The sequence below is a fragment of the Sus scrofa genome, chromosome 3 (assembly GCF_054392235.1).
Source record: "Sus scrofa isolate SSC_HxYL_T2T_F1_AM1 chromosome 3, Sscrofa_HxYL_maternal_Yorkshire_Landrace_v2.0, whole genome shotgun sequence".
NCBI classification, from domain to species: domain Eukaryota; kingdom Metazoa; phylum Chordata; class Mammalia; order Artiodactyla; family Suidae; genus Sus; species Sus scrofa.
In genome coordinates this window covers 69571049-69588512 of record NC_139385.1, presented here as the reverse complement: position 1 = coordinate 69588512, position 17464 = coordinate 69571049, and the positions used below count along the sequence as shown (strand labels likewise).

The following is a 17464-nucleotide window of genomic DNA, read 5'->3' as shown; positions in this document are numbered from 1 at the left end:
TTCCCGTCCTGGCACAGTGGTTAACGAATCCGACTAGGAACCATGGGGTTGTGGGTTCAATCCCTGGCCTCACTCAGTGGGTTAAGGATCCGGTATTGCCATGAGCTGTGGTGTAGGTCACAGACGCTGCTTGGATTCCACGTTGCTGTGGCTCTGGCATAGGCCGGCAGCTACAGCTCCGATTCGACTCCTAGCCCGGGAACCTCCATATGCCTCAGGTACTGCCCTAGAAGAAGAGACAAAAATAAATAAATAAATAAATAATGGAGTTCCCTGCTAGTGGCTCAGCAGCTTAAGGATCTGATGTTGTCACCATAGCACCTTGGGTTGCTACTGTGGTGTGGGTTCAATCCCTGGCTCAGGAATTTCCACATGCTTCAGGCACTGCCAAAGACAAAGAGTGATATGCTTTTAAGGAAACAACATAGTTCAGAAAATCTCCACCAAGAGAAAGCCAATGCATTCTGGTCTGGTTTCCCTTACAAACATTGACAGCAACGTAGGTAAATACACACTTCTCGTTGCCACTGCGAGGTCCGACAGCTCTCACGGTTTTCTGGGTGCGCTGCAAAAGCAGGATGTCTTCTTCTTGTTCCATTTCGTCATTATCCCATTGGCGACAACCCAAAGCTGAGCAGATGTACCTCACCTGAAAAAGCAGATAAAAAATTAGGAAAGAGAGCAAGTTACAGGAGATCAGAGATAGCGAAAGACTCTAATTTATAAAAAGCGAAAGGAAATTGAAGAAATGGGTAAAAAGTACCTACGCACTAAGAGGCATCAGCTAGATTACCGACAACTCTTCAAATGAAACATTTGCCACCAGAAAAGTCCCGATGAATATTTATTTCAGGGAATCATTTTAAGGACTCAGATAATTTCAGTCTTACTTTGGGCATTTCCGTGGAAGAAATGGGTAACTAGCTGTGACATTTTAGTGATAACATCATTAATAAATTTCTAGGTGAGTTTAAAAGAATCAGAGTTTCCAGGGGAGCTCCTGTCGAGGCGCAGAGGAAACAATCTGACTAGGAACCATGAGGTTGCGGGTTCGATCCCTGGCCTCGCCTCAGTGGGTTAAGGATCCGGTGTTGCTGTGGCTATGGTGTAGGCCAGCAATTCCATCCCTAGTCTGGGAACATCCATATACTGCAAGTGTGGTCCTAAAAAGCAAAAAAAAAGAATCAGAGTTTCCATATAATAGAAGTATTTAGTTTTAAAAAACTTGAACAGCTGTAGTATTTTAAAGGACCTCCTTCAAATCTTCATTCAAAGGAAAAGGGAGATTCTTAGGATGATGTGACCAAAATCCTCATGGAAAGAAGCATACCTGCTAGAACACCAGAATTTTGTAGCAGCACATCATCAGAGAACCAGATGATCGGGTTCAATGCGACTGTTTTACAGATGAGAATACTGATGGAAACAGAGGGTCACAAGGCCTCCTCAAGACAATACAGATGCAGGTGGCTGGAGAAGGCAGAAAAGCATCTGCAAGAGCAAGAAGGGGCTGTGGGCCTAACACTTAGACATGGGATCATTCGAGTCTGAAAAACACAAGGGTCAAGGGTCTTTTTCCTAGTCTTTCTTGTTTTAATCTTCAGTCTACGCATGAATAATTCAACTGTCAAAGTGTTAGGGGATGGAAAAGAGATCGTCGCCTTTCTAAAACGCAGGTCTTTAATTAGCTAAATCCAATAATGGAGTTATATTGTAAGGCCCAATCTTAGCAGCAGATTATCTCCTAAGGGCTAATGTTAGAGAAAGCCAAGGTTATTAACAGCATGACTTTATTGTCAGACAGATCTAAGTCAAATCAGACCTTGCAAGTTTCTGAACCTTTTAAAGTCTCAGTTTTCTCATCTGTAAAATGAGTACAAATGTTCCTCTGGGCTCCTCTTTTGACAAGCTCAGACTAGAGAAATAAATCAGTAATTATTCTTATCAGCAATTATTCTTATCATCAGGATTCTTATTCATCTTTGAAGGGTTCCTCATCCAAATGAGAATTTCAAAATGTAACCATTAGAAATATTGGGATGCTTTCGGAGTTCCTGTCATGGAGCAGTAGAAATGAATCCAACTAGGAACCATGAGGTTTCGGGTTCGATCCCTGGCCTCGCTCAGCGGGTTAAGGATCCGGCATTGCCGTGAGCTGTGGTGTAGGTCACAGACGCAGCTCAGATTTGCCATTGCGGTGTGGCTCTGGCGGAGGCCGGCAGCTGTAGTTTCAATTAGACCCCTAACCTGGGAACCTCCATATGCCACAGGTGCAGCCCTAAAAACTCAAAAGACAAAAAAGAAAGAAAGAAAGAAATATTGGGATGCTTTCAAATAATGCATGCAAAATGCACCCAGCACAGAGCAGACCATGTTATTAATTCTCTTCCTCCTGCTATTCCTGGCTCTTTTGTTTATTCCATTATCTTGGATAAATTTAGTTTCTCTTAATACTATTTCCTCCTTTTTAGTTCACAGTTCTTTTATCAAAAGAAATGACATCCTCAGGGGAAAATTTTTACAAACCTCAACCAGGAATAGTACAGTCTAAGAAATTATTTCTCTACTCCTATTTATTTTGATTTCTCCCCAAACTGAATGTTTTCACTTACCTTTCCACTATATGCACTGAGTCCGTATGTAGTGAGAGACTTTCCTCCAACCAAGACAACATCATCTCCAAATTTATAAGAAGATTCAAGAAGTGATTCAACTGTAAACGGAACTGTTTCCATACTCTCCCGGTCCCGGTCCCACTGGAAGAGGTCTCCATCCAGGGAAGGGATGATCATCTTATTCCCAAATACCTAAAAGAAAAGCTAACTTTTAAAAGGATCTTAGGAAAGGTAAAGAAGATGTGGTACATATATACAAGCAAATATCACTCAGCCATTAAAAAAAAGAATGAAATAATGCCATTGGCATTAACATGGATGGACTATTACAGATTATTATACTAAATGAAGTAAGTCAGAAAGAGAAAGATGAAATCATACGATATCACTTACATGTGAAACCTAAAACATGACACAAATGCACGTATCTATGAAACAGGAACAGACTCACAGACAAAGAGAACAGACCTATGGTTGCCAAGGGGGAGGTGGAGCAGGGGAAGGATGGATTAGGAGTTTGGGATTAGCAGAGGCAAACTATTATACATAGAATGGATAAACACAAGGTCCTACTGTATAGCACAGGGAACTATATACAACAGCCTGTGATAAATCATGATGGAAAAGAATCTGAAGAACATATGAGTGAATCACTTTGCTGTACAGCAAAAACGAACACAATATTGTAAATCAATTCTACTTCATTAAAATAAGTTTAAAAAATAAACAAAGGGATTTTTTTTTTTTTTTTGGTCTTTTTGCCTTTTCTAGGGCTGCTCCCGTGGCATATGGAGATTCCCAGGCTAGGGGTCTAATCGGAGCCGTAGCCACTGGCCTACACCAGAGCCACAGAAATGCAGGATCTGAGCCGAGTCTGCAACCTACACCACAGCTCATGGCAATGCCGGATCCTTAACCCACTGAGCAAGGCCAGGGATCGAACCCACAAACCCATGGTTCCTAGTCAGATTCGTTAACCACTGAGCCACGAGGGGAACTCCAATAAAGGGATTTTTAACTGTAAGAGTAGGAACTAAGAGCTATAGTCTCTCTCCTTTTTTTTTTTTTCTTTTTTTTTTTGGTCAAGCCCATGGCATGCATACGTTCCTGGGGCCAGGGATCATACCTGCGCCACAGCAGTAACAACATCAGATCCTTAACCTGCTGAGTCACGAGGGAACTCCCGTCCTTCTTTCTTTTAACAATGTTTATTGAAGGCTTACTACGTGCCAGAGACTATTCTATTGCTAAAGATACAGCAGTGAGCAAAGGAAATTGAAAGCAAACAAACAAAACCCTGCCACTGTAGAACTCAAACTCTGGTGCTGGGAGACAAATACCATAATCAATAATTCCATATTCCATGTGGGTGGGAATCAGGCATAATTGCTTAAGTGATAAATGCCATAGAGGAAAAAAAGAATAAGATAAAGGAGGAATGGAGAATGTGTGCAGGGGAGGGGAGGGAACTGTCAGGGGGAAGGGGGATTAAGTTCAGGGTAGGCCCCATTCAGAAAGTAACATCTGGGCAAAATCTAAACACAAGAGTTGGGAGTTCCCATCGTGGCAGAGTGAAAAAAAATCCAACGAGTATCCATGAGGATGCAGGTTCGACCCCTGGCCTCCCTCAGTGGGTCAAGGGTCGGGCGTTGCCATGAGCTGTGATGCAGGTCACAGATGCGGCTCGGATCCCAAGTTGCTGTGGCTGTGGTGCAGGCTAGCAGCTGTAGCTCCAATTCAACCCCTAGCCTGGGAACTTCCATGTGCTGTGGGTGCGGCCCTAAAAAGCAAAAAAATGAAATAGGAGTTCCCATTGTGGCTCAATGGTTATAGAATCCAACTAGGAACCATGAGGTTGCGAGTTCCAACCCTGGCCTTGCTCAGTGGGTTAAGGATCCGGCGTTGCCATGAGCTGTGGTGTAGATCACAGACATGGCTTGGATCCCTCGTTGCTGTGGCTGTGGTGTAGGCTGGCATCTACAGCTCTGAATGTACCCCTAGCCTGGGAATCTCCATATGCCTCAGGTGCGGCCCTAGAAAAGACAAAAAAAACAAAAATAAAAATAAATAAAAATAAAAAAATAAACACAAGAGTTATTCTGGGGAACAGCCTTTGCAAAGGCCTTAAAGGCAAAGTCGCCTGACAAAGGAAGGGAACAGGCTGCAGAGGCAGGGATGAGGGCAGGGAGAGCAAACAGAAGACAGGAGATGATGCCAGTGTCAGCAGTACAGGCGCTGCTGGTGGTTAGATCTGGGATATAAGTGGAAGGTAAAGTCAACAGGATTTCCTGGTGGGGTCCCTGTATGGAAGAAGCAAGAGAAAAGAGCTCAGGATGGCTCCAGAGGTTTTGACCAAGGATATCCTGCTCCCTGAGAAAGAGATAAAATCAGTACACGACACTGGCCTTCAGGCATTTAAAAATAAATACAACTTGATTTACTTCAGCTCAATGACACAACTTATTTTTCTGACCATCAAGTCTCAAAACTTTGGAGAAGGGAACCATAAGAGAAGTATGAGTTTAAAAGACAAAGAACTCCAAACAATGTTGGTCTTAAAAAAAATAAAATAAAAAACCAAACCAAAACAAACAAACAAAACACCTGTATGTATTTCTTTGTTCCTTAAGCAGCAGAATCCCTTCCTTAAAGGGACCTTTTCAGTCACTAAGAGTTCTGTTGATTCCCAGCGTATATATCCTAACTTCCCTCACTGCGTCCCCAGCTTTGCCCCAAACCCCTGGAGTTCTAGAGGACAGGTTGAAAACCATGATTTTAATCCACTTCTTTCCTTCATTTTGTAGTTCAAATCCTTATATCTCCTGCCTGAACTATTATAATAGCCTCTTTACAGTTCTTACCTGGAAATTTCTTCAATCTAACCTGTGCATTATCTTCTAGATTAATCTGGGAGGCAGAGTTAAGCTTGTTAAAATGCTACACAAAAATCTCCAACAGCTCTCCATTGTCTTCTTACTAAAGACCCCAAATCCTACGCCTGACATTCAAAGTCCTCTAAATATGACCTCAAACAACCTTTTCCTCCTTGTCATTCACTTTTTCCCATGTGGGTGGGAATCAGGCGTCATTGCTTAAGCACGATATTTAATGTTTCTGTTACGTCACTGTCAACGTCATTTCCACTCCCTGGAACAGCCTCCTGGCTGGAACACTGCCCATGGAAATCCTAGCTGGCCTTCAAGTTAGCATCACTTATGCTTTTGTTTTGAAATCCAATAACTTTTTTTTTTTTTTGTCTTTTTTGGGGCTGCAGGTGCAGCATGTGGAAGTTCCCAGGTTATGGGCCAAATGGGTACAGCTTCAGCCTACGCCACAGCCACAGCCATAGCCACTCGGGATCTGAGCCGTGTCTTTGATTCATACTACAGCTCACAGCAATGCCGGATCCTTAACCCACTGAGCAAGGCTTGGGATCGAACCCATGTCCTCATGGATGCTAGTCAGGTTCATTACTGCTGAGCCATGACGGGAAATTTTCAAGAAAATTTTAATAGTGTAAGTTTGCCAGCAAAAATCTTCCCATTCCTTAATACTGCACTTTTTGCTGTAACTATAAACTGAGACCCCACTACAATCTCAAAAATTGTTTACCAGGTATGCTAATGTGTACACATTTATGTTTATGTAGTGGCTATTGAAGTCATGCACTCAAACCTAGTGCCCAGATTTTGTTATCTAATTCCATCCTCCACCAAAAGAACAAAAGCTCCTGGGAGAAATGGCTGACTCAGGGCTGGGGCAGGGCAGGTATTAGATGAGATTTAATGGCTCATCATTCTAGAAAGGAAGGATATGCACCAAAAAAGATGGAAGACCATGTTACTGATGACATCTGGAATTTAAGCACTAGAATAATTAAGTAGTGAATTCTAAAGCATTGAAAAAAATAAGGAATTTGTGAGTCTATACTGATAACAAATAGATAAAATAAATAATATATGGGGCAAAAGGGAGGGCTTTAACTGTGATAAAATGCCAAGTGTCTACTGGTAAATATGAAGGGAGGGTTGGAGTTGGAAAAATTAGGATCTTGCAGTCATCACAGTAAAGACTGCATCAGGCAAAAATCAGCCATGGTATTAAACCTAAGCAAAAATTTTGATGAGCAGCAGGATATTTGCATGGTCTTAAAGGGTCTTCCTATAGACTCCTTATTCGTTACAAGATTTTTTTTTTTTTTTTGCTTTTTATGGCCACACCCACAGCATACGGAGGTTCCCAGGCTAGGGGTCCAATCGCAGCTACAGCTGCCGGCCTGCACCACAGCCACAGCAACGGTGGATCCAAGCTGTGTCTGCGACCTACACCACAGCTCATGGCAATGCTGGATCCTAACCCACTGAGCGAGGCCAGGGATCGAACCCACAACCTCATGGTTCTAGTCAGATTTGTTTCCACTGCGCAACCATGGGAGCCCCTAGTTACAAGAAAATTTTTTAAAAAACAGAAATAGTCATTATATAGCAGAGAATTCAGACAATACCTTGACTACGTGCTCAAATGAGTGACAGACGTGATACCCTAAGAGAGGACACAGCCCCACTCAGGAACATTCTGAACCCAGTATGCACAGTGGGCTGAATCTAATCACCAGGGAGCATCAGACAAGCACAAAATGAGGAGAGATCTATTATTTTATTTTTATTTATTTTTTTGGCCACACCCATGGCATGTGGAAGTTTCTCGGCCAGGGACTGAATCTGAGCCACAACAGTTGCAATACCAAATCCTCAATTACTAGGCCACCAGGGAACTCCCAGTTCTATTACTTTTTTTTAACTTTATAATGATTTTTATTTTTTTCACTCTAGATGGTTTACAGTGTTCTGTCAGTTTTCTGCAGTGGTATTATTTTAAATTAAAGGGCAAAGAGACTATTTTCTTCAAAAATGTCAGTGTCATAAAAGATAAAGTCTGTGGGGGAAAAAAGTCCAGATTAGGAGTGCCCGTTGTGGTGCAGTGGTTAGCAAACCTGACTAGGAACCATGAGGTTGCGGGTTCGATCCCTGGCCTTGCTCAGTGGGTTAAGGATCCGGCATTGCCGTGAGCTGTGGTGTAGGTCGCAAAGGCAGCTCAAATCTGGAATTGCTGTGGCTGTGGTGTAGGATGGCGGCAACAGTTCTGATCAGACCCCTAGCCTGGGAACCTCCATGTGCCTCCTTTAGGTGCGGCCCTAAAAGGACAAAAGACAGAAGACCAAAAAAAAATATCTAGATTAGAAGAGGCTAATGTGACAAGTAACTGCACTAGCTGACCCTAGACTAGATGCTGTTTTGGGAGTGGAGGGCACTATATTATTAGGTCAACTGATAAAACTGGAATGTGGACAGTACATTAAAGTGTCAACATAAATTTATGAAGCTGATTAATTGTCCTGTGATTATGTAAGAGCCTATCTCTATTAGGAGATGCATGCAGACGCATTTAGAAGTAAAGGGCTGCAATGGATATTTAATTTATCTTTAGACATTTCAAGAAAAAAAAGTATGTATGGGTGTTTGGAAGATAAGACACACACACACACACACACACAACTCAAATGATAAAACAAACAAGGTTTGAACAGGTAAATCTTGGTATATAAGGGTTGTGGTTCCCTTTTTGTCCCTCCCCTCCCCCCATGGCTACATCACAGCATATGGAAGTTCCTGGGCCAGGGATCTAATCTGAGCCACAGCTGCAGCCATGCCGGATCCTTAACCAACTGCACCAAGTTGAGGACTGAACGTGCATCTGCCTCCACAGAGACACTGGCGGACACTTAACCTGCTGTACCACAGCAGGAACCAAAGATTGGCTTTCTTTTTCTTTCTTTCTTTTTTTTTTTTCCTGGTACCACTTTTCATACCAAAAAGTGTGCAACTTTTTGTAGTCTGAAATAATTTCCAAGTAAGAGGTTAAAAAGAAAAGATACTCAAGAGCCTTGCAGGAGCTCTGTAATTAAACTCAGAATGCTATACCATTAAATTGAAGGCTCCTCACAATTCTGCATATTTAAAGATCTTCAACTATTACTCATTATTTTTAAAAAATTGGTGTTTAATAAGCTCTCAAATGCTATCGGTATGATGACATATATATACCACCTCATATTATCTTAGAGTATTAACATTATTATTTTCTTTGCTTTCTTCTAATTTTTTTGTTTGTTTGTTTTGTTTTTTCGTCTATTTGTCTTTTAGGGCCACACCCTTGGCATAGGGAGGTTCTCAGGCCAGGGGTCCAATCAGAGCTGTAGCCACCAGCCTGCCTACACCACAGCCACAGCAACACAGGATCAACCGCTGAGCCACGACGGGAACTCCTGCTTTCTTATTTCTTGATAATAACAGATTCACAATTTTATTTTCAAGAATTGAAACTTTTCTTTTTATCTTTTGTAGGCTGTCCAACCTGAAGCTGTCATTAAGAACAGACTTAGGGAGTTCCTGTCATGGTTCAGCAGAAACGAATCTGACTAGCATCCATGAGGGTGCAGGTTTGATCCCTGGCCTCGCTCAGTGGGTTAAGGATCCAACAACTCAGATCCCAAGTTGCTGTGGCTGTGGCATAAGCCAGCAGCTACAGCTCCGATTCGCCTGGGAAACTCCACATGCCTCAGGTGCAGCCCTAAAAAAAAATTTTTTTTTAAAGAACAGATTTAGGTCATATATACACACTCTATGATAACAATATTATAGTATTTTAGCCAAAACAGGCTCCCATTTTAAGTTACATACCAGTTTGAAAACCAAGTATTTCCTGTTCTCCACCTTCCATATTATATTAGGTAGTCTCTATTCTATTTACTAGAATACTAAGTTCAAATTATAAGAAAGTTAGCAAATAGGTATTTCAGTTGTCTGGTCTTGTTAACAGTAGTACTGGCTGAGTACAGACTGGAGAATGGTTTGCATCAATATAAGAACGAGGAAGAGGGGTTTCATGGGGCTGTAGTGAACAGATAACCTTTATTTTTATTTGTTTCCTCTTCCATTAAACAACTTTTTTCCCTCTAAAGAAGTAGTAGATCCTTAGGGAACACAATGGCTCCTCAGTGCAACCACCCCCACCCCCCAAAACAGACAAAAATCTGTCAAACGAATAGGAACTAAAATTTCTCTCTGTGTCTAAATGTGAAAGGAAAAAAAGTTATTTGCAATTAAAAGTCAGGTTTAAGCAACTAAGATTTCATATGATTGACCATGTAGTGAAAAATTGCCCTATTTTACTTTTTTAATTAATTAATTTTATTATTATTTTTTCTTTTTCGGCCACACTGTGGCATATGGAATTCCCGGGGCAGGGATCAAATCTGAGTGGAAGTTGTGACCTAGGCAACTAGGCCAGATCTTTAGCCCACTGCGCCCAGGCAGGGATCGAACTGCATCCCAGCACTCCCAAGATGTTGCCAATCCCTATGCACCACAGTGGGAACTCCAAAATTGCCCCATTTTAAAAGTTAGGTCTTCTAGGGCATGATTCAAAGGGAAGAGTGCAAAACCCAAAACAATGAGAAAGCATTATGATTTAATACTCAAATCGTGTCATATTTCTGGATTATGACTTTAAAGTTCACTTTTAAATAGCTGCTCTTCCTCAATTGGCTGCTTATGAGTCATACCCATGGCTGCTGACCCGTGCACCAATCTTTGTGAAGTTTTTCAGGCCACATCTGTGAAAACAGATGGCGCTTTTTCCTTGAGAGCCACAAGCAGTGATAGAAGCATGCAGTTCAGGTACAGAGATGACATCACCCCTCATAGGAGCATTACCTCACCCTCCCAGCACAGGAATGAGTCACCCCGGATAATCAGCTGCAAATCTCTTGGTATAAAAAAAAATGTAGGCTATGGTGATGCATTTTCACACTCCACTGATTTGTTTCTCTGAGCAGCTATTGGTTCTGATTTGCTGCCCTGCATCTCAAACTAATTACGTGCCTTGCTTCCCACATCAGTCGTTTATTAAAAATATAAGTTCCTATTATTTGGGGATTTTCCCCCTATTTGCTTTTTTTTCTGTTGATAATTTTAAAATAAAAGGCTTGTCAAATCAGCTAGCAAACCCAATACCAAAGATCCAATCAAGGTCTTTATCCTGCAAGCAAAGCAGTTGAGTAAAGCCAATTCAATTTATGATTTTGGAAAAACATCTAAATGGCAGAATGAATACCAGTGACACAAAATCACGGATAGCTGTTTGAAATGTGAATGTGCAGGTAAGAACTCTATTTTTAAGTGGCAGAAGGGACTTCAACTGAGACAACAAAGGAGTAATACTAAAATGAACACAGCCAACAATAAAAATGAAAATTCATCTTACATTGAAAAAAATGTATTTTGCATTTGGTTCTTCTTTCTTTTTCTATCCAACCACCTCCTCACCCCTCCCCAAGCTCCTACCATTAGCACATACACTTTGGGGTATATTCAACTTTGTTTTATTTATGTATTTATTTTTGGCTGCACCCATGGCATGCAGAACTTCTCAAGCCAGGGACTGAACCCACGCCACGCGGTCACAGGCCATATCCTTCATCACTAGGCCACCAGGGAACTCCCTGACTTTAACTTAGTATATTTTGGAAACATATAAAATGTAAAGAGATGAATATAATAAACCCCCATGCACCTGTCACTCAGCTTCAACAAGCATCACATTTTGCCAAGTGCTCCCCAGTGCTCTCCACTCATCCACTACATGTATTTGTTAACAAGAGTATTTTAAAGTCCATCACAGGCATTACGTCATTTCACGTATGAATATTTCAGTCTTCATTGCTGAGAAGTAACTACCATGCCAGTGTTACATCGAACAGAATTAAGAGTCATTCTCTAAAATCAACTATTTAAATTTCCCTGATTGAGACCTGGGCCAGGGGTCTCAGCAGTGAGCAGGGCCCTCCGGGAACTGTTGGAGGCCTGTCGCAATGGGGACGTGTCCCGGGTAAAGAGGCTGGTGGACGCAGCAAACGTGAATGCTAAGGACATGGCCGGCCGGAAATCTTCTCCCCTGCACTTCGCTGCAGGTCAGAGACTTTTAAATTGCTTATTAAGGGCTTTAATGTTGGGACCGGGGAGTGGGTGGTAGGGGTGGTCCGGGTAGGGAAAGGAAACAAGTTATGATGGAACAGTGGAGGCGTGGTTATGGGTCATCAGCACCTCTTGGGAAGACTAGAGGTTCCTTTCTTTAGGTAGTGCCTGGGTGACGGGGGCGTGGTAGGGGTGTGTGTGAATCCATTCTTTTTAGTGTTTGCACAGTAATCCTTGTACCCATCCCCAAACTCCTTTAGTGGTAGTCTCAGGATATGGGTATACTTAAACTTTTTTTGTTCCAATTGTGTAGGAATAAAGTTAGATTTGAACAGTCAAAAAAAAAAAAAAAAAAAGATAAACCATATAATCCATTTGCTCCAAAAAGGAATTTATTTAAACTCTACATATGACCTTTGATTTCTTTCTTCCCCCCATAAGGGCCCCTTTCACTCCCTTTATCATGCACTGATTTACTTGGGAAACCCCATCATACAGAATGTCCCACAGTCTGGATTTTGTACGTCAATTAACTTGTTCCTTTAGTCCCTGTATTTCCTTTAAAAAAAGTGTAATTAGGATAGGAGCTGTGGGAGTTCCCCAGTGGCCTATTAGTTAGGATCTGGCGTTATCACTCCACTGGTGTGGGTTCAGTTCCTGGCCTGGGAAAGCATGCCAAGGATGTGGCCAAAATAAATAAATAAATAAGAAAGAAAGAAAGAACGGAAGCTTTGATTTGATGCATGTTCAATTTTTTATTTTCTGTCTTTTTAGGGCTGCACTAGCAGCACATGGAAGCTCCCAGGCTAGGGGTCGAATCAGAGCTAGAGCTTCCAGCCACAGCTACAGCCATGTGGGATCTGAGCCACATCTGTGACCTAAGCTACAGCTTGCAGCAACGCTAGATCCTTAACTTACTGAGCAAGGCCAGGGAACAAACCCACATCTTCATGGACACTATGCTGGACTCTTAACCCACTGAGCCACAAAGGGAACTCCTCCTTCACCTTTCAATTTCATGTATTTCCTCTCTGATCTTTATTATTTCCTTCCTTCTGCTGACTTTAAGTTTTGTTTGCTCTTTTTCTAATTCTTTTAGGTGGTATGTTAGGTTGTTTATTTGCAATTTTATTTTTTAGGGAAGGCCTACATGGCTATGAATTTCCCTCCGAGAACTGCTTCTGCTGCATCCCATAAATTTTGCATGGTTGTGTTTTCATTGCCATTTGCCTAAAGGTATTTTTTTTTTTTTTTTGTCTTTTTTCTATTTCTTTGGGCCGCTCCCGCGGCATATGGAGGTTCCCAGGCTAGGGGTCGAATCGGAGCTGTAGTCACTGGCCTACGCCAGAGCCACAGCAATGCGGGATCCGAGCCGCGTCTGCAATCTACACCACAGCTCACGGCAACGCCGGATCCTTTAACCCAATGAGCAAGGGCAGGGACCGAACCCGCAACCTCATGGTTCCTAGTCGGATTCGTTAACCACTGCGCCACGACGGGAACTCCCCCTAAAGGTATTTTTTAATTTCCTCTGGTCTTTTAATTTCATAACTTTCCTCCCTAAACTTCTCTTGAATCTATCATTTTATTTCATCCAATTCCTCTGTCACCACCCTAGTCCAAGCAATCATCCACATCTGCATTAGGTTAATCTCTTATCTAGTTTCCCTACTTCTGCTCTTGTTCCTCTTCTAGTCTATTCTCTCCAGCCATATAGAAGTCTATATAGTCATCTGTCAGTACAGTACAGGAGAAATTGGTTTCTGTAGGATTTTAGGGATTAATGTACTTTCTTCCAGATTTTCCCAACTGCTAGTTGGTGTGAATACTTCATAAATACTTGTACTTATTTATTTTTAGGGCCACACCTGCAGCATATCAAAGTTCCCAGGCTAGGGGGCGAATCAGAGCTGCAGCTGCCAGCCTATGCCACAGCCACAGCAACGCAGGATCCAAGCCACATCTGCAACCCATACCACAGCTTCTGGGCATGCTGAATCCTTAACCTACTGAGCAAGCCCAGGGATGGAAACTGCATCTTCATGGATACTAGATGGGTTCTTACCCACTGAGCCACAATTGGAACTCCTATAAATATTTTATAAATATAAATACTTCCATGATTGGAGGTAACTGGCTTATAATACAAATGCCTCACTATGACAATCATTTGATTCATCAGTTTCATTGAAAGTCTCAGTAAAAGAGAATGTCAAAAAAACCTTTTTCATTTTGATTATGGAGGAATCTTTCCCACTTAAAATCCTATGATGGTTTCCCCCGGCTCAAGATGAAATTCAAAATGCTTCCCTTGTGTTACCAGAGCCCATGTCACCTGGCCCTGCCTCCCTCAGTAGGCTCACCTGTACTGCTCTCCCCCAACCCTCACCCTGGCTGCCATGCTCACCTTCTTCTAGTGTCCTGGACATGCCATGATACTTCCCACTGCAAGGCCTTGATAATGGCTGTTTCCCCTCCCAGAGCAGTCCTTCCTGGCCTCTCTACCTATTTCTTACAGATCTTTCTCCTCTTAGGATCTCAGCTGTAGTATTATTTCTTCTGAGAAGCTTGCTGTGACCTCTGAGCTTGGCAGGTCAGGCATCCTTGCTAATCTCTCTTGGTTCCACCCTGCTTAGTGGCAGTTACCACAGCTCAGTTATGATATTTACACTATAATCATTTCATATCTGTCTCCCCAGCTGCCTCTACCCAGTGCCATGTAAATGCCATGATGGCAAGGATCTCATCTGTCCTGGGCATGCTGTAACCTAGCACACAGCCCTGCAAGACCCCCTGCCCCCTTAATGACCAGTTCAGTGTGGGATGCACCAAGTTCAGGTACATTTGATGCTCCCTCTAGGGTCGCTTTTTTTTTTTTTTTTAAGGATTTGGGGGACATTTTGTAAAATTATTTATTTATTTATTTATTTATTATTTTTGGCCACCCCAAGGCCTATGGAGTTCCAGGGTCAGAGATGACATCTGAGCCACAGCTGCAACCGCTGTGGCAACACCAGATCCTTAACCCACTGTGCTGACAGGGACCAAACCACATCCCAGCACTGCAGAGACACTGCCAATCCCACTGTGCTACAGTGGGAACTCCTAGAGTTGTTTACAAAGCAGTTAGGTGCCCACAATGTGCTAGGCACCTACATGATGTCTCTGAGTGATTATTCCTGATAAAGCACATTAAGAATTATAACTATTAGAACAGAAAATGCAAACACATTGGTAAGCACTGCAGTGTTTCAAAAGGCATGAAATACTGGAAAGAGGCCAAGAACTAAGTAAGAAGATCTAGGGTTGAGTCTTCACTTTACCCTATTAGACAAATCTCAGAACCATTTTGAGCCCCAACTGCCTCATCTGAAAAATGGGGGTTAATAAGAATATTTATTTTATAAGGCTAAGTTAAGGAATAAATAAGAATGTATTTGATATCACTCTGCAAACTATAAAGTGCTAATCAAGCAATAGTTATATAGATGTAAGATCCAGCGCTGTTATTTTGAAACTAGAAGGTAATTCGTGCGTGCGTGCGTGCGTGCGTGTGTGTGTGTGTAGTTGTTAAAGAAAAAAGTTAAGGAATTCCCTGGTGGCTCAGTGGGTTGAGGATCCAGCACTGTCACTGCTGTGGCTTGGGTCGCTGCTGTGGCACGGGTTTGATTACTGGCCCCAGAACTTCTGCATGCCATATAAAGTAAAAAAAAAGATCTCCCACTGGAACACCCCCTCACACCGTGCACAAAAATAAAGCCAAAATGGCTTAAGGACTTAACTGTAAGACAAGACATCATTAAACTCCTAGAAGAGAACAGAGGCAAAACATTCTCTGATATCAACAAATGTTTTCTTAGGCCAGTCTCCCAAAGCAAAAGAAATAAAAGCAAAAATAAAACAAAGGGACCTAAACAAACTGACAAGCTTTTGCATAGCAGAGGAAACCATTAAAAAAAAAAAAAAAAAAAAAAAGACAACTTACAGAATGGGAGAAAATAGTTTCAAACAATGCAACAGACAAGGGCTTAAGCTCTAAAGTATACAAACAACTTAGACAACTCAACAGCAAAAAAGCCAACAACCCAATGGAAAAATGGGCAAAAGACCTGAATAGACAGTTCTCCAAAGAAGATATACAGATAGCCAACAAGCACGTGAAAAAATGCTCAACATCACTGATTATTAGAGAACTGCGAATCCAAACTACCATGAGCTACCACCTCACACCAGTCAGAATGGCCATCATTAATAAGTCCACAAATAACAAATGCTGGAGAGGGTGTGGAGAAAAGGGAACTTTCCTGCACTGTAGGTGGGAATGCAAATTGGTACAACCACTATGGAGAACAGTATGGAGGTACCTTAGAAAACTATACATAGAACTACCATATGACCCAGCAATCCCACTCTTGGGCATATATCCAGACAAAACTTTCCTTGAAAAAGACACATGCACCCGCATGTTCACTGCAGTACAATTCACAATAACCAAGACATGGAAACAACCTCAATGTCCATCGACAGATGATTGGATTAGGAAGATGTGGTACATACACACAATGGAATACTACTCAGCATAAAAAAGAACAAAATAATCTCATACTAAGTGAAGTAAGTCAGAAAGAGAAAGTCAAATACCATATGATATTACTTATATCTGGAATCTAATATATGCACAAATGAACCTTTCCACAGAAAAGAAAATCATAGACATGGAGAACAGACTTGTGATTGCCAAGAGGAAGAGGGAGGGAGTGGGATGGATTGGGAATTTGGGGTTAATAGATGCAAGTTATTGCCTTTGGAATGGATAGGCAATGAGATACTGCTATACAGCCCTGGGAACTATGGCTAGTCACTTATGATGGGGCACGATAATATGAGAAAAAAGAATGTATACATGTATGTGTGACTGGGTCATCTTGCTGTACACTAGAAAATTGACAGAACACTGTAAACCAGCTATAATGTAAAAAATAAAAATCATTATAAATGGTAAAAAAAAAAAAAAAAAAAGATGTCCCAACACTGCTGTGTTGAAGAAACACTTTTGGGGGGTTTGTTTTTCAATGAAAACATTAAAACTACCATGGTAGGTTGAGTAAAAGAAGCTTATTTACTGAGTGTAAAGGGCTCCTGGGACTCATACCTCAAGGATTAAGGAGGGGGCATCATGGCTAACAACCAGTGAGAGATTATGGGGTCTTTCAGTACACCTAGGTATTGGTCAGAGAAGGCATCCTGTGTGACGTGCTTAAAAGGAAAAGGAAAGCAGGAAGGAAGGGAGGGAGGAAAGGAGGGAGAAAATGTAGAAAAAAAAAGTCCTGAAGTGATTTGGTGTTTATAATCATCAAAGACTGTGAATTACTAACTAAGAGTAGTGAGATACCAAGTAGGTAACAATTACTTCTTTCTTTCCTTAACCTATAGTTAAGCTACAAAAAAAAACACCTCAAGGAAAACCACCAGATTAACTTTTTAGTACATTTTTTTGCATTCATGTTAAAAAAATACAGATTTTAGCAACTACCTCTGCCTTCCCTTAATGTACATTCACTAAGTAGATAAAACAATGTGCACAAGAAGTCAATTTCCTATGAAAGAGTCAAGTCGATTTCTCACTTGGCAAAATGTGTGCTAGAATAATCGATTTGGTTCACAGCACTGCTTTCAGCCACGCGAAGGGATTAATAAAACAAAATTAAATCAAAGCACTGTTTCATTTCTGTAATTAAAAGAGAAGCAATTAACACAAGCAATTATTTAAATACTGACTTGCTCCATGGTTGACAGTGACTTTGCCAAAGACAC

At 41.6% G+C, this 17464-nt stretch overlaps 1 protein-coding gene and 1 long non-coding RNA gene across 7 annotated transcripts in view; one reads left to right on the top strand and one right to left on the bottom strand.

Annotated features, from left to right (window-relative positions):
• Positions 1-17464, bottom strand: part of EIF2AK3 (eukaryotic translation initiation factor 2 alpha kinase 3) — an 83197-nt gene that overhangs the window by 40456 nt on the left and 25277 nt on the right. For 4 of the 6 annotated variants that reach the window (XR_014841506.1, XR_014841507.1, XM_003124925.5 and 1 more), the window contains exons 3-4: positions 2613-2807; positions 516-649 (exon numbers count right to left, since the gene is read on the bottom strand). Coding sequence is in view for 3 of the 6 variants with exons in the window: in XM_003124925.5 (XP_003124973.2) it covers positions 516-649; positions 2613-2807 (329 nt within the window). In the remaining 3 variants the exon portion in view is untranslated. Of the gene's footprint in view, positions 1-174; positions 650-1330; positions 1492-2612; positions 2808-17464 lie in introns of those variants that run through there. The other 2 variants (XM_085018724.1, XM_085018723.1) reach the window with 2 other exon arrangements.
• On the top strand, positions 3671-5942 carry LOC146404690 (uncharacterized). Its single transcript, XR_014841508.1, has 2 exons — positions 3671-4276; positions 4528-5942. It is a non-coding gene; the product is annotated as an uncharacterized LOC146404690 (long non-coding RNA).